The 18142-nt window shown below is 44.3% G+C and overlaps 2 protein-coding genes across 7 annotated transcripts in view; one reads left to right on the forward strand and one right to left on the reverse strand.

Moving 5' to 3' along the window:
* The first annotated feature begins 1367 nt into the window (after positions 1-1367).
* NANOS3 (nanos C2HC-type zinc finger 3) lies at positions 1368-2624 on the forward strand. The gene has a single exon (XM_056569112.1). The coding sequence runs from the start codon at positions 1429-1431 to the stop codon at positions 1873-1875; it is 447 nt and encodes a 148-aa protein (XP_056425087.1). The 5' UTR covers positions 1368-1428; the 3' UTR covers positions 1876-2624.
* An 11126-nt stretch (positions 2625-13750) lies between these two features.
* Positions 13751-18142, reverse strand: part of BRME1 (break repair meiotic recombinase recruitment factor 1) — a 64917-nt gene continuing 60525 nt past the window's right edge. For 5 of the 6 annotated variants that reach the window (XM_056570264.1, XM_056570267.1, XM_056570265.1 and 2 more), the window contains one exon: positions 13751-14202. In XM_056570264.1, coding sequence (XP_056426239.1) covers positions 14109-14202 — 94 coding nt within the window. In that variant the 3' untranslated portion in view covers positions 13751-14108. The remainder of the gene's footprint in view (positions 14203-18142) is intronic. The other variant, XM_056570266.1, reaches the window with a different exon arrangement.

Here is an 18142-nt window from a genome sequence, read left to right on the forward strand (position 1 = left end):
TGTAGATCCATTATCTAGAACAGTGTTTCCCAACCTGAGTGCCTCCAGCTGTTGCATAACTACAACTCCCAGCATGCCCAGACAGTTGTAGTTTTGCAACAGCTGGAGGCACGCCGGTTAGGAAACACTGAACTGTATAATAGGTCTCCAAACTGTGGACCCCCAGATGTTGCAAAACTACAACTGCCAGCATGCCCGGACAGTTGTAGTTTTGCAACAGTAGGAGGCACAATGGTTAGAAAACACTGATCTGTATAATAGGTCTCTAAACTGTGGCCCCCTGCAAAACTACAACTCCCAGCATGCCTGGACAGTTGTATTTTTGCAACAGCTGGAGGCCCAATGGTTAGAAAACACTGATCTGTATAATAGGTCTCTAAACTGTGGACCCCTGCAAAACTACAACTCCCAGCATGCCCAGACAGTTGTAGTTTTGCAACAGCTGGAGGCACACCGGTTAGGAAACACTGATCTGTATAATAGGTCTCCAAACTGTGTACCCCCAGCTGTTGCAAAACTACTACTCCCAGCATGCCCGGACAGTTGTAGTTTTGCAACAGCTGGAGGCCTGCTGGTTAGGAAACACTGATCTGTAGGTCTCCATACTGTGGACCCCCAGCTGTTGCAAAACTACAACTCCCAGCATGCCCGGACAGCCGTTGGCTGTCCGGGCATGCTGGGAGTTGTAGTTTAGCAACAGCTGGAGGTCCACAGTTTGGAGATCACTGATCTACAGAAATATAACACCCATATTATAGTGTTCTGTTAAAGAAATTGGGCTGGGGTGGTCCTCTCTAAATGATTACCCAACTCCCCACATACACACAGACATTATTGGGGGATGGTAACAGGACCTCCATAATGAAAAGAAGACTCCTGAATTTGATTTAAAAAAAAATAAAATTAAGTGCAACTGCATTGAGTGAGCAAATACAAACCATGCACCACAAGTACCAGCACGACCCATTGTCCTACAGTGGCCCCAGCCTGACCCAGCAGGCCGCCTCTCTGTCTGGCTACAAGTCGGAAGTGACCAGGAAAAACAACTGCAACTTTTGTATCCAGAGACTGGATGATGTAAACAGAACTCTGCCGCCATCTTGTGTCCACCCTGCGGTACTGCAGCCTACCCGGACTTCGTGTTCCTAGCGGTGCCATCGGCAGGTAAAAGTTATAGTTGCCATCAGCTCTGCCCATCTCTGGCACTTATGTCCTGTCCAGTAATATGGGATAGGGAATAACACCTGGCAGTGCTAGGGTTAAACGTTCACAGGTGCCTCCTGGTCTGGGTGGGTGGGTGATTGTGCTGTAAGGGGGGGGGGGGGGGGGGGGGGGAGAGTAGGGTGGGGGGAGCCCATGGTGAATTTAAAAGACATCTTATCCCCCCTACCCCCCACAGACACCATTGCACAGCCAAGAGAGCACAGCATGGCATTCAACATGTGGAAAGACTATCTGGACCTCAATGCCATCCTCAAAGAAGCTGTGACACCCAGCCAGGTGGCAGCACATGCCAGCAGCCAAGAAGAGGCACCAGATCCTGGCACTGTGCCACCAGCCCAGCAAGGGTCCATGAGAAGAGCAAGGAAGCAGAGGAGCCCCGGGGGTGAGGTGCCCCAAAACTGCCAACCTGATTTTATACCGTGCACCTTCTGCAAACACAACGGGGAGGCACCCAGCTTGTACAATGCCCACAGCCTGAAGAACAACACTGGCAGGGTGGTGTGCCCGATCCTGAGGAGCTATACCTGCCCGCAGTGTGGGGCAACGGGGGACAAGGCACACACCCGAAGATTCTGCCCCCTTACTAAGGACACTTATACCTCTGTGTACCACACCACGACCAAGAACCATGATGGCAAGAAGACCAAGTAGATGGCACTTGGCACCACTTGGGATACTGGTGATGAGTGACTGACCCCTGAAGATCATGCCTACCAGAGATGGTATATAGAGCAGTTGGGCACCATGTGGAGACCACAGACTCTTACACCTTATTGTGCCATAGTACCTCCAGGAACCCAGATGGCATAAAGAACACGTGGTTGGCACCATGGAAAGGACACTTGGCTGTGAGGCCACAGGGCACCTCAGACTCTTTTTGTACCATTCCACCTCCAGGAACCCTAGAGATGTTGGCACCAGGGTGAAGGCCACAGACTCTTCTTGTACCAATCCACCTTCAGGCACCCTGATGGCATACAGAGCTGTTGGCACCTGGCACCATGGTGAGGACACTTGGATGTGAGGCCAGAGGAGACTTCAGACTCTTACACACCTTCATGTACCATTCCACCTCCAGATGGCATGTAGAGTAGTTGGCACTTGGATGTAAGGGCCACAGGGGACTTCAGACTCTTCTTGTACCTCTCCACCTCCAGATGGCATGAAGACCAAGTAGGTGGCATCATGAACGCACTTGGACGTGAGCGTCACAGGGGACTTCAGACTCTTACACCTTAAACCAGGTGGCATGAAGTGGGCACCGGGCATCAGCCTGTTGCAGTTTTTATTGTGCACTTTTATTATTACTGCAGTTTTATTTTATATTTTTTTTATCGTAGTTTTATCCAAGTTTTCTTAATACTTTTATATCTAGTTATTTATAAGGTTGTGTATGTATGTAGGGGGGGGGGGGGGGGGGGGTAGTGTGTGTAGTGCCCGCTACTCGTTATTTCGGAAGTAAAACCACTCCCATGAATGACCTCCTGCCTGTTGTGTGCTTTATTTATTCCTCTTGTTTGGCTGGGTTCACACCACGTTTTTGCTATATAGTTCCCATATACGTTTTCAATATGAAAACCGTACAGAACCGTATAGAAAACCGTACGCCAAACAATGCATCAGGTGGTGTCAGTTTTGCATCCTGTACGGTTTTGTCAGGTTTTTTTTCGGTACCCAAAACCGTAGCCTACCACGTTTTTATTGGTCCGGGTGAAAAACCGTATTAAACCGTATACGTTTTTTTAACATGGGAGTCAATGGGAACCGTACAGACCTGTATGTGCGTACGGTTCAATACAGTTTTCACCATACGGTTTTTGACTTTGCAGTTTTTTCTTCTTGGAATTGCAATCAAACAAGAGAAACTTTATTAATAATGGAGGGGAAAGTTAAAAACGTATTCGTTTTTTTTTTTTTTCTTAAAAAAAACGGATGCAACCGGACATCATTTTTCAAACCGTTTACGGGTTAAAATTTGTACACACGTTTTGATACAGTTTAGTCAGGTTTTAAGGAATCAGTTTTTTTTTTTTTTAAATCAAAAACCTGATACGGGAACTGTATTGCAACAACGTGGCGTGAACCCACCCTTACATTGTTACTAGAGATGAGCGAACTTACAGTAAATTCGATTCGTCACGAACTTCTCGGCTCGGCAGTTGATTACTTATCCTGCGTAAATTAGTTCAGCTTTCAGGTGCTCCGGTGGGCTGGAAAAGGTGGATACATTCCTAGGAGACTCTTTCCTAGGACTGTATCCACCTTTTCCAGCCCACCGGAGCACCGGAAAGCTGAACTAATTTATGCAGGAAAAGTCAGCAACCGCTGAGCTGAGAAGTTCGTGACGAATTGAATTTACTGTAAATTCGCTCATCTCTAATTGTTATACACGAATAGAATCATAGAGGTTATTTAGTGACTATTAAAACATAAACTGTAAAGTGGTGACTATAAGACGGTACATTCTGGCACTGGTAATGCCGTGGCTTTAGGCCTCTGTATAGTTCTTGCTAGAGATGAGCGAACTTACAAAAAATTTGATTCGTCACGAACTTCTCCGCTCGGCAGTTGATAACTTTTCCTGCATAAATTAGTTCAGCTTTCCGGTGGGCTGGAAAAGGTGGATACAGTCCTAGGAGACTCTTTCCTAGGACTGTATCCACCTTTTCCAGCCCACCGGAAAGCTGAACTAATTTATGCAGGAAAAGTCATCAACTGCCGAGCCGAGAAGTTTGTGACGAATCGAATTTACTGTAAGTTCGCTCATCTCTAGTTCTTGCCATAGGGCAGTGTTTCCCAACCAGTGTGCCTCCAGCTGTTGCAAAACTAAAACTCCCAGCATGCCCGGACAGCCTTCGGCTGTCCGGGCATGCTGGGAGTTGTAGTTTTGCAACAGCTGGAGGCACACTGATTAGGAAACACTGGTCTATGGTTAGGACTGTGTCCCTTGCCCAACCCTGTATAGTAAATTATCATTTTGCTGCCCCCTTACCAGTACCATGCTGTGCCCGCTGCTGCCCCAGTGCCCACATTCAATAGTGCCCTACACAATAATAGTGGCATCAACATGGTAATCGTGCCTCTACATAGCTACAGTGCCCCCATTTAGGGCTTTCCTGCAGTAATAGTGCCCTACGCAGAAACAGTGCCCCCTTTAGGGTACGTTCACACTACGGATAATGAACGGAATCTCCGCTCGCAGAATTCCGCGAGCGGAGACTCCATTCTAGCGGCTGCCGCCGCCTCAATACTACGGCGGTAGGACCGCACGGCACTGCGCCGTCACCATTGGCGGCTATGCAGCGATCGCGAACTTCCGCGCAAAGAATGAACATGTTCTTTCTTTGCACGGAACAATTTCAGCCGCTGAAATTCGGCAGTGTGAACGGGTCTCGCGGAAGGCCCATTCACACTGATGTTTATGTTCACAGCACGTAATTCCGTTGGTGGCATTCCGCTCACAGAATTCTGCGGGAATTACGTAGTGGGAACATACCCTTAGTGTTTATACACAGTGGGGGACATGTTTCATTATTTGTGTAGGGTAGAAGCATTTTACCCCTTTTCCCGAATTCTAAATTATGTGCAGAAGCGCTAAATTTATCAATCAAGCGCAATGAGCTCCATAAATTGCGGGTAAATATAGTAATCTTCTCAATCCCCTCTTTGGAAAATAGAATCGATGATTTAGAGCATCTCGCTACGTTAAGTCCAAGATGGCTTATATCTGCGCAAAAAAAACAGCTCTTGCGGCAACATTTTTGGTGTAAAGGAAAAGTACGCAGTTAATAAATCCATGTGTACTATAGATGTCCCTCCAAGGTACCCCGATTAGGCCACATCTGGAGGACATGCTCTACCAAAACGTGCACAAAAAAATGCACAAAAAAAAGGGCTTGCGCAAAATTTTGCGCAAAAAAATACACACAAAACAGGGATAAAATCTTTGATACATGTCCCCCAGTAATCCTGCTCTGAACACGGTTTACATTACCCCGACACACATTAACCCCTTAACGACGCAGGACGTATATTTACGTCCTGCGCCGGCTCCCGCGATATGAAGCGGGATCGCGCCGCGATCCCGCATCATATCGCGTGGGTCCCGGCGCTAATCAACGGCCGGGACCCGCGGCTAATACCACACATCGCCGATCGCGGCGATGTGCGGTATTAACCCTTTAGAAGCGGCGGTCAAAGCTGACCGCCGCTTCTAAAGTGAAACTGAAAGTATCCCGGCTGCTCGGTCGGGCTGTTCGGGACCGCCGCGGTGAAATCGCGGCGTCCTGAACAGCTGATCGGACACCGGGAGGGCTCTTACCTGCCTCCTCGGTGTCCGATCGACGAATGACTGCTCCGTGCCTGAGATCCAGGCAGGAGCAGTCAAGCGTCGATAATGCTGATCACAGGCGTGTTAATACACGCCAGTGATCAGCATAGGAGATCAGTGTGTGCAGTGTTATAGGTCCCTATGGGATAACAATGATCAGTATAAGAGATCAGTGTGTGCAGTGTTATAGGTCCCTGTGGGATAACAATGATCAGTGTAAGAGATCAGTGTGTGCAGTGTTATAGGTCCCTATGGGAGCTATAACACTGCAAAAAAAAAGTTAAAAAAAAAGTGTTAATAAAGGTCATTTAACCCCTTCCCTAATAAAAGTTTGAATCACCCCCCTTTTCCCATAAGAAAAATAAAACAGTGTAAAAAAAAATAAAAATAAACATATGTGGTATCACCGTGTGCGTAAATGTCCGAACTATAAAAATATATCATTAATTAAGCCGTACGGTCAATGGCGTGCGCGCAAAAATATTCCAAAGTCCAAAAAAGCGTATTTTGGTAACTTTTTATAACATTAAAAAATGAATAAAAAGTGATCAAAAAGTCAGATCAAAACAAAAATCATATCGATAAAAACTTCAGATCACGGCGCAAAAAATGACCCTCATACCGCTCTGTACGTGGAAAAATAAAAAAGTTATAGGGGTCAGAAGATGACATTTTTAAACGTATACATTTTCGTGCATGTAGTTATGATTTTTTTCAGAAGTGCGACAAAATCAAACCTATATAAGTAGGGGATCATTTTAACCGTATGGACCTACAGAACCGTGTGGACAAGACAAAAAAAAGTCAAAAAGAAAAGAATTTCCTCTGTAGCATACAGCTGCTAATAAGTACTGGAAGGGTAAAGATTTTTAATATAAGTAATTTACAAATCTGTTTAACTATCAGTCACCAATTGATTAAAAAAAACAATGTTTTCCACTGGAGTACCCCTTTAAATGGACAGAGGTGTCAGCAGAGAGCACTGTGGTCAGACAGAAAAGAAATTTAAAAAGAAAAGAGCTTCCTCTGTAGCATACAGCAGCTGATAAGTACTGGAAGGATTAAGATTTTTAAATAGAAGTAATTTACAAATCTGTTTAACTTTCTGGCACCAGTTGATTTACATTTTTTTTCCAGGGGAGTACCCCTTTAAGAACCCCCTTAATACCCCCACACACATTAAAGGGGTATTCCAGGAAAACACTTTTTTATATATATCAACTGGCTCCAGAAAGTTAAACCAGATTTGTAAATTACTTCTATTAAAAAATCTTAATCCTTTCAGTACTTATGAGCTTCTGAAGTTAAGGTTGTTCTTTTCTGTCTAAATCCTCTCTGATGACACGTGTCTCGGGAACCGCCCAGTTTAGAAGAGGTTTGCTATGGGGATTTGCTTCTAAACTGGGCAGTTCCCGAGACACGTGTCATCAGAGAGGATTTAGACAGAAAAGAACAACCTTAACTCCAGAAGCTCATAAGTACTGAAAGGATTAAGATTTTTTTAATAGAAGTAATTTACAAATCTGTTTAACTTTCTGGAGCCAGTTGATATATATATATATATATATATATATAAAAAAAAAGTTTTTTCCTGGATAACCCCTTTAAGTAGTTTAGTATTCAATCCTATAGATCAGTGGTCTCCAACCTGCGGACCTCCAGATGTTGCAAAACTACAACTCCCAGCATGCCCGGACAGCCAACTGGAGGTCCGCAGGTTGGAGACCACTGCTATAGATATACTGATTGGGCATTCTTCCTGGTGATCCAGTGGTTTACCAGTCATCCCTGGCAGTAGTGCAGCTAAAAATAACTTATCCTCTACCCAAAGGTGGATAAGTTATAGATTGTGGGGGGGGGGGGGGGGTCCGAGCGCTGGGACCCCCGCGATCTCCTGAACGGGGCCCGGGCAGTCTGCTGGAAGGGGGCTTGCCAACCCCCGCATGGAGCGCCGACCGACACGCCCCCTCCATGTTTCCCATAGAGATTCCGGCGGGGGTCGGAATGGCCGCTTCCGGCAGACTGCTGGGGCCCCGTTCAGGAGATCGCGGAGGGTCCCAGTGCTCGGACCCCCCCAACGATCTATTACTTATTCCCTATCCTTTGGGGATCTTTTCTTTATTCTAGTTATTTTTCGCTGCACTACTCCGTTTATAGATCCAAGTTGTAGTACCACACATAACCTGGGGACAGGTGTGGTGCTGTTTTTGGAAGAAATTAGCTCTGTTTTTCTGTTCCTGGATAACCCCCTTTCAAGGTATTCCAGGATTTAAAAATAAACCTGAAATCCGCAGGTTCCATAGGTCAGACCCCCCCCGATCTCCAGAACGAGGCCCTCGGCTCTCCCTGTCACATGTAGTAGTGTCCCCACACATTCTTTATGGGAGCCCCAGCACTCGTGTATCTCTAGGGCCCCCATAGAGAATGCAGGGTGTGCGGGTGCAGATCCCTGGCTCCATGCAGTGGGGAGGTTTGGGGGCCCCGTGGGCATGCTGGGAGTTGTAGTTTTGCAACATCTGGAGGTCCGCAGGTTGGAGACCACTGCTATAGATATACTGATTGGGCATTCTTCCTGGTGATCCAGTGGTTTACCAGTCATCCCTGGCAGTAGTGCAGCTAAAAATAACTTATCCTCTACCCAAAGGTGGATAAGTTATAGATTGCGGGGGGGGGGGGGGGGGGGGTCCGAGCGCTGGGACCCCCGTGATCTCCTGAACGGGGCCCGGGCAGTCTGCTGGAAGGGGGCTTGCCAACCCCCGCATGGAGCGCCGACCGACACGCCCCCTCCATGTATCCCATAGAGATTCCGGCGGGGGTCGGAATGGCCACTTCTGGCAGACTAGTGGGGCCCCGTTCAGGAGATCGCGGAGGGTCCCAGTGCTCGGACCCCCCAAGACCTATTACTTATTCCCTATCCTTTGGGGATATTTTTCTTTATTTTAGTAAGGCTGCGTTCACATCACGATTTCTCCATCCGACCCGAGTACACGATATTTATAACTTAAAATCGTATGAAATCGTATATAAAATCGGATCCATTACACACATCGGATTTGATCCGCATCCGATTTCACACGATTTTTGTTCGGGTCTGAAATCGGGGCTGCACTACTCCTTTTATAGATCCAAGTTGTAATACCACACATAACCTGGGGACAGGTGTGGTGCTGTTTTTGAAAGAAATTAGCTCTGTTTTTCTGTTCCTGGATAACCCCCTTTCAAGGTGTATTCCAGGATTTTAAAATAAACCTGAAATACGCAGGTTCCATAGGTCAGACCCCCCCCCCCCCCCCCCCCCCCGATCTCCAGAACGAGGCCCTCAGCTCCCCCTGTCACATGTAGCAGTGTCCCCACACATTCTTTATGGGAGCCCCAGCACTCGTGTATCTCTAGCGCCCCCATAGAGAATGCAGGGTGTGCGGGTGCAGATCCCTGGCTCCATGCAGTGGGGAGGTTTGGGGGCCCCGTGGGGAGGTTCGGGGGCCCCGTTCTTGAGTTTCCAGAGGTTGGATTCCCCAATCAGATACTTATGCCCTATTCTGTGGCTAAAGGATAAGATTTTAAATGCTGGAGTACCCCTTTAACTGCCCCTTAGTATCCTTATACACATTAAGGGCCCCCTTAGTATACTCACACACATTAACTGCCCCCTAATGCCCCCCACATACATTAAAAGCCCCCTTTGTACCCCCCCCCCCCCCCCGACACACACAAAGGGCCCTCTTCGTTCCCCCACGCACAGTAAGTGCCCCTTATGTCCCCAAACATTAATTGCCCCCTTTGTGCCCAACACACCAAAAGGGCTCCCATAGTGTCCCCCCCTACACACACACAGTAAAGGGGGGCCATGCAGAAAAAAAAAAAAGAATACTCACCTAAACCTGCCACCTTATTAAAAACATCTTAATGGTCTATTCACACGTACAGTATTCTGCGCAGATTTTCTGCCGCAGATTTCAATATAAACTGAATGACTGAGCACAGCTTGAAATCCTGCGCATCAAATCTGGGCAGAATACTGTACGTGTGAATAGACCCTTAAGAAGCATTTTAGCTGCCCGGGCATGCTGAGAGTTGTAATTTTGCAACAGCTGAAGGCACACTGGTTGGGAAACACTGGTCTAATCAGTTCACCTGCTAGATCTCCAGCACCAGCAGATTAATTCAAAGATCTGCTGCAGTGATAAGACTCCACCCCGTCTCTCTTTACGAAGCAGAGGCTTCATAGAAAATGTAGGTAGCATTGGGAAATCATTTCTGTGATGAAACTGCAACTAGTATGGATAATAACTTCATGCCTGCCACATCAGATAAAACAGGTAAACAGGCATACACAAGACCCTCTACATTATTCTCCAATAATTGTCTATGCTGCACTATATAAAGTAAATAAAAAATCCCCCCCCCCCCCCCCCCATCCATGCCTGGATGTATTGGAAACTCCATTTCACCAGCATAAACTTGTGTGGTATTTCCCAGGAAGAAAAGGTTCAGGGTGTCTTGAAAAAATACACATAATAATACATACTCACCTGCCCACTGATCTCCCATTGCTGCTGTTCCTACGCTCCCCTGGTCCCCAATGTTCACCCCTTTCTGGTGATGTGCCAAGATGACCAAAAACTGACATTTATGCATTTTTCTGTTCAGTGTTCACTAAAAAAACTGAAAAAAGTGGAAACCCATAGACTTTCATGGTAGTGGAAACCCATAGACTTACATTGTAATGGAAACCCATAGACTTACATTGTAGTGGAAAGCCATAGATTTACATTGTAATGGAAACCCATAGACTTACATTGTAGTGGAAAGCCATAGATTTACATTGTAATGGAAACCCATAGATTTACATTGTAATGGAAACCCATAGACTTACATTGTAGTGGAAAGCCATAGATTTACATTGTAATGGAAACCCATAGACTTACATTGTAGTGGAAAGCCATAGATTTACATTGTAATGGAAACTCATAGACTTACATTGTTGTGGAAACACAGACTTACATCGTAGTGGAAACCCATAGACTTACATCGTAGTGGAAACCCATAGACTTACATTGTAGTGGAAACCCATAGACTTACATTGTAGTGGAAACCCATAGACTTACATTGTAGTGGAAACCCATAGACTTACATTGTAGTGGAAACCCATAGACTTACATTGTAGTGGAAACCCATAGACTTACATTGTAGTGGAAACCCATAGACTTACATTGTAGTGGAAACCCATAGACTTACATTGTAGTGGAAACCCATAGACTTACATTGTAGTGGAAACCCATAGACTTACATTGTAGTGGAAACACAGACTTAGATTGTAGTGGAAACCCATAGACTTTCATTGTTGTGGAAACCCATAGAATTATATAGTGGAGACTCATAGAATTATATAGTGGTAACCCATAGACTTACATTGTAGTGGAAACCCATAGACTTACATTGTAGTGGAAACACAGACTTAGATTGTAGTGGAAACCCATAGACTTTCATTGTTGTGGAAACCCATAGAATTATATAGTGGAGACTCATAGAATTATATAGTGGTAACCCATAGACTTACATTGTAGTGGAAAGCCATAGATTTACATTGTAATGGAAACTCATAGACTTACATTGTTGTGGAAACACAGACTTACATTGTAGTGAACACACATAGACTTACATTGTAGTGGAAACCCATAGACTTACATTGTAGTGGAAACCCATAGACTTACATTGTAGTGAACACACATATACTTATATTGTAGTGGAAACCCATAGACTTACATTGTAGTGGAAACCCATAGACTTACATTGTAGTGGAAACCCATAGACTTACATTGTAGTGGAAACCCATAGACTTACATTGTAGTGGAAACCCATAGACTTACATTGTAGTGGAAACCCATAGACTTACATTGATTGTAGTGGAAACACATAGACCAGTGGTCTCCAACCTTCGGACCTCCAGATGTTGCAAAACTACAACTCCCAGCATGCCCAGACAGCCGTTTGCTGTGCGGGCATGCTGGGAGTTGTAGTTTTGCAACATCTGGAGGTCCACAGGTTGGAGACCACTGCCATAGACCTACATTGTAGTGGAAGCACAGACTTACATTGTAGTGGAAAACCCATAGATTTCATTGTAGTGGAAACCCACAGACTTACATTGTGGTGGAAACCCATAGACTTACATTGTGGTGGAAACCCATAGACTTTCATTGTTGTGGAAACACAGACTTACATTGTAGTGGAAACCCATAGACTTACATTGTAGTGGAAACCCATAGACTTACATTGTTGTGGAAACACAGACTTACATTGTAGTGGAAACCCACAGACTTACATTGCAGTGGAAACCCATAGACTTACATTGTAGTGGAAGCACAGACTTACATTGTAGTGGAAACCCATAGACTTTCATTGTTGTGGAAACAGACTTACATTGTGGTGGAAACCCATAGACTTACATTGTGGTGGAAACCCATAGACTTACATTGTAGTGGAAACCCATAGACTTTCATTGTTGTGGAAACACAGACTTACATTGTAGTGGAAACCCATAGACTTACATTGTAGTGGAAACCCATAGACTTACATTGTTGTGGAAACACAGACTTACATTGTAGTGGAAACCCACAGACTTACATTGCAGTGGAAACCCATAGACTTACATTGTAGTGGAAGCACAGACTTACATTGTAGTGGAAACCCATAGACTTTCATTGTTGTGGAAACAGACTTACATTGTGGTGGAAACCCATAGACTTACATTGTGGTGGAAACCCATAGACTTACATTGTAGTGGAAACCCACAGACTTACATTGTTGTGGAAACCCACAGACTTACATTGCAGTGGAAACCCATAGACTTACATTGCAGTGGAAACCCATAGACTTACATTGTAGTGGAAACCCATAGACTTACATTGTAGTGGAAACCCATAGACTTACATTGTAGTGGAAACCCATAGACTTACATTGTGGTGGAAACCCATAGACTTACATTGTAGTGGAAACCCATAGACTTACATTGTAGTGGAAACACAGACTTAGATTGTAGTGGAAACCCATAGACTTTCATTGTTGTGGAAACCCATAGACTTACATTGTAGTAGAAACCCATAGAATTATATAGTGGAGACTCATAGAATTATATAGTGGTAACCCATAGACTTACATTGTAGTGGAAATCCATAGATTTACATTGTAATGGAAACCCATAGACTTACATTGTAGTGGAAACCCATAGACTTACATTGCAGTGGAAACCCATAGACTTACATTGTAGTGGAAACCCATAGACTTACATTGTAGTGGAAACCCATAGACTTACATTGTAGTGGAAACCCATAGACTTACATTGTAGGTCTGTTTCAATTACGTGGCACAGACTTGGGAGAGAAGATGAGAAATAAATAAACTACCGCCTCCTTTTATAGTTCTAACATTTTATAATAAATAAAAAATAACGTAATGCAAGATAGTAATGTCCGGCACCAGATGTCCAATGCTTCTTAGCTTTATTGTGGCATAAAATCACAAACACAGAGCGTAGTAGCCTACGCCTTTCGGGTATTGCTACCCTTACTCATGGCAGAAAATACAAAAGGCATAAAATACAAAAAAAATAAACGGAGTCACACAGGCTTTCATCTGAGAGCGACCGCACCGTCTCATCTCCATATTGCAAGGATGTAGCGGGGAACACTATTTTGCCGGCGTCCTCTTGTCACCCTCATCATGTGGTGGAGAATTTCCAATATGGCGAGTGGTGCAGATTACGCTGCAATTGTTCCCGGGATATAGCTTATGAGATGGAGTCGGGACTGTTGCATAGCAGATTGAAGAAAATAGGCAAACTGTTCCGAACGCTGGAGCCGGGAGCTCGTGACGCCTTAGCCCTGCCCCCTCATGACATCACGCCCCGCCCCCTCAATGCAAGTCTATGGGAGGGGGTGTGATAGCGTAACACCCCCTCCCATAGACTTGCATTGAGGGGGCGGGGCGTGAAATCATGAGGGGGGGTGGGGCTATGAGGTCACGAGCTCCCAGCGCCGACTTCAGCATTCAGAACAGTTTGTTCCAATCCCTGAGCAGCGGAGTACCCCTTTAAAGATGACATAAATTGTAATTCCAAGTACCTGGTGTATCTGCCATGAGTAAGGGTAATAATACCCGAAACGCGTAGGCTACTACGCTCTGTGTTTGTGATTTTATGCCACAATAAAGCTGGACATCTGGTACCGGACAATCCTATCTTTGCACTGCTGTATACAGCGGGTTGCGCCAACCGCCAGCCCGTGCACAGGTGCGTCTGCGGTAGTTGGGGAGCTGTCTATTTCCGTTCCAAATAAAATGTAACAATACAAACGATTACATAAAAAGCCACAATGCAGATTGTATCAAGGTTCCCTGTACAAAGGCAGGAGGGATGACGAGCCTCTAGTCTCAGATATACGGTATGTCAAAAGTGGAGAGGACGGTAAACAAAAAGATACAATAATAAAAAGGTACAACATCATTCCGATGTCACATGTCACAACGCCTCCTCCCGGACCCTCTTCCCCCGGTGTCACATGTCACGACGCCTCCTACCGGACCCTCTTCCCACGGTGTGTCGTATTCTCTTCTGTCTGAGTTCCCGATAGGTGCCCATAATGAGACGACTACAAAAGAGAGGAGCCAATAGTTATACATGTACTATTATTGGAAGAAGATGTGTACTGCCCCTATATATATATTCATTATATTCTTCTACATAGGAGGCAGTATTATAGTAGTTCTATTTTTGTATATAGGAGCAGTATTATAGTAGTTATATTCTTGTATATAGGAGCAGTATTTTAGTAGTTATATTCTTGTATATAGGAGCAGTATTATAGTAGATATATTCTTGTATATAGGAGCAGTATTATAGTAGTTATATTCTTGTATATAGGAGCAGTATTATAGTAATTATATTCTTGTATATAGGAGCAGTATTATAGTAGTTATATTCTTGTATATAGGAGCAGTATTATAGTAGTTATATTTTTTGTATATGGGAGCAGTATTATAGTAGTTATATTCTTGTATATGGGAGCAGTATTATAGTAGTTATATTCTTGTATATAGGAGCAGTATTATAGTAGTTATATTCTTGTATATAGGAGCAGTATTATAGTAGTTATATTCTTGTATATAGGAGCAGTATTATAGTAGTTATATTCTTGTATATGGGAGCAGTATTATAGTAGTTATATTCTTGTATATAGGAGCAGTATTATAGTAGTTATATTCTTGTATATAGGAGCAGTATTATAGTAGTTATATTCTTGTATATAGGAGCAGTATTATAGAAGTTATATTCTTGTATATAGGAGCAGTATTATAGTAGTTATATTCTTGTATATAGGAGGCAGTATTATATTAGTTATATTCTTGTATATATGAGCAATATTATAGTAGTTATATTCTTGTATAGAGGAGCAGTATTATAGTAGTTATATTCTTGTATATAGGAGCAGTATTATAGTAGTTATATTCTTGTATATAGGAGCAGTATTATAGTAGTTATATTCTTGTATATAGGAGACAGTATTATAGTAGTTATATTCTTGTATATAGGGGCAGTATTATAGTAGTTATATTCTTATATATATAGGAGCAGTATTATAGTAGTTATATTCTTATATATATATATAGGAGCAGTATTATAGTAGTTATAGTCTTGTATATAGGAGCAGTATTATAGTAGTTATATTCTTGTATATAGGAGCAGTATTATAGTAGTTATATTCTTGTATATAGGAGGCAATTTTTATTGTGAAAACAAACAAAATACAATTAACATAAATTCTTACAATGCAAAACAAAAATAACAAGCATTGTACACACAATGACTACTCAACTAGAGTATGTACAGAGTAATATTAAACTTAGAAAGTCCACATTTGCTGGAAAAGGAAAAACACAAAAAAAATAAAATAACATGACATCATCTGTGTTAAACCAAAGAAACATTTCTCCATAATTTCCCATTATTTTGGTTCCTCCGTATCTCTAATGACTTTACCCACTGGAGCTCGGACATTATCTGTCTTACTGCTGTGTTGTGATGGAATGGCTCGTTGTGTATGGACACTCGGGTTCTCATGTGCCAATGGTAATATTTAGTGATAGTAATTATTAGGTACATTGTCCCTCTGTCTACAATCCTGTTACTGGATGGTACAGCATATACGATGTCAGGATACGTCAGGTTCTGCAGTAATGGGATGTTCAGCTTACTGGACACTTCTTCCCATATCCTCCTCCCGCCCCTGCAGTCAGATATGAAATGCTCCATAGTCTCCTCCTGCTGACAACCCAGAGGACAGTTCCTATCTGAGACACTTAGATATTTTAGATTACCCCTGACAAAGAGCCTCCCATGGAGTGATAGCCAAGCTATGTCAAATAACTTTGCGGGAAGTCGTTTCCCATTGAGGAACCTAAGACTTTCTTGTAAAGTGCTGGTCACACAATCCCTCAAGGCAAGCGGAGAACAGAAGAAAGCCCTACAGATCCTCACATATAGGTCCTTCCTTGGCTTACTCTCTATATAAGACTTCTCAATGCGCCATCTCTTCAGACATCTGAGCCCGTATTCCAGGTACGGGGGGAGGTAGTCACGCGTCCATCTCCCCCTCTTGAGACTGCCGCCTCGCAACCAAGACTCTGCAAAAGGCAATATCCAGTCCCTGATACTATTCGCCCACAGGGAGCTGTTGTTTGAGTCCAGGCAACCAAAATTTACTTTTAGAAACATGGAGTCAAAGAACACCCTTGGATTCAGCATATCCAACCCACCCTCTCTCCTCTGTAGGTAGGTGACCCCTCTTTTTATCAGATTCAACCTGTTCCCCCAGAACATTTGGAAGAACAGGCTAAAGAGCCGAGCGGAGAAAGATTCTGGCAAAGGAAAAACAACAGAGACATACAAGAAGACGGGGACCAGGTAAGTCTTCAACATTGTAACCCTTTCTCTATAGGTCAGCCTCCAGTTCTTCCATCGCTGAACCTTTGCATTTCCGGCTTCCAACTTCTCTTCCCAATTTAGTTTGGCATTATCGTCCCTCCCGACGACCCCTAGGATTTTAATATAGGAGGAGGCTCTCACAAATTGGGGCAGATCAAAATCTGGATCAGTATCTGATACCCAGAGAGCTTGACTCTTCTCAAGGTTGACCAGAGACCCTGAGGCCTCCGAGTAACTTCTGATGGCCGCAGACAACATCTCCACCTCACGAGGCTCAGATATCACTACAGTCACATCATCCGCATAGGCAACAACACTCAGGGGCAGGCAGTGGGGGACCGGCACCCCCTGAAAACCACACTCCTGCAGTGACCTCAGAAACGGGTCTAAGGCGAATACATACAGCAGCGGGCTCAGTGGGCAACCTTGTCTCACCCCCGCCTCAACCCTGAACGTGTCACCCTGCCAACCATTGATTAGAGGAAAGCTCTCAGCCTCACAATACAAAGTCTTCAGCCAATCGATGAATTGTCCCGGAATACCGTACTTTGACAAAGTGGCCCATAGATACTCATGATCTACTCTGTCAAAGGCTTTAGCCTGGTCAAGACTCACAACATATCTCCCACACCTCAGGGCTTTACATCTCTCAAACATCTCCCTTATGGAGATCACTGCCCCAGAGATGTTCCGCCCTTTTACTGTGCCATACTGACAGCCTGCCAACAGTGCCGGGGACAGACAAACTAACCTAGAAAACAGGATCTTTGCCAGAATCTTCCTGTCGACATTCAAGAGGGCAATTGGCCTCCAGTTCTTGATGTCACTCGGCTCTTTACCTTTAGACAGCAGAATCAGCAAGGACACTCTCATGGATGGAGGCATCAGGTGACTTTCTAGACAATTTGTGTAAACATCCACGAGGATTGGGGCCAAGAGGTCTCTGAATGTCTTATAGAATTCTGCTGTTATCCCATCTGGACCTGGTGCCTTCTTCACATGTAACTTATCAATGGCCTCTTTGACCTCCGCCACCGTCAATTCTGCTGTCAAAGGAGAAAAGTCCAAATCATTAGTATCAGGGAGCGGAGTTGTCTCCAAGAATTGGGTCATCTTGTCTCTATCCAAAACCTTCCTCTGAAACAAGTCAGCATAGTACGATCTCACGACCCCCAGGATACCCTCCTGAGATTCCTGCAAAACACCCTGGGAGTCAGTGAGACCGGTGACAGATTTATTTGCCACCCGCTCCCGGCAATTCTCAAAGGGATCAGGAGACCCTAAGGACCCATAATCCCGTTCAAGAACCAGGGAGGTATACCTGCTGTACTGATACTGCCTTATCTCAGATTTCAGCCGGTCTATCCTTTGTTGGTCCCCACCCGCCGAATATAGTGACTTCAATTCTTTGCGCAGCTTGAGATACTGGCCATACTTACTCTTCCCCTTTATAACTGACAGTCTCTTTAAGAGGGTTCTGATCTCATCCTTGACATCCTCCCACCAGGCGGCCATATCATCATAGAAGTCCACCCTCTCTAGCTGACCCTGTATAAGAGAGTGAACCTGTCTCTGCACCGAAGGATCCTCTAACAGACTAGACAGTC

The sequence above is a fragment of the Hyla sarda genome, chromosome 4 (assembly GCF_029499605.1).
Source record: "Hyla sarda isolate aHylSar1 chromosome 4, aHylSar1.hap1, whole genome shotgun sequence".
NCBI classification, from domain to species: Eukaryota; Metazoa; Chordata; class Amphibia; order Anura; family Hylidae; genus Hyla; species Hyla sarda.

What these genes read in the sequence shown, in the direction of transcription:
- NANOS3 (XM_056569112.1), top strand. Translation starts at nt 1,429, where the DNA reads ATGGCATTCAACATGTGGAAAGACTATCTGGACCTCAATGCCATCCTC.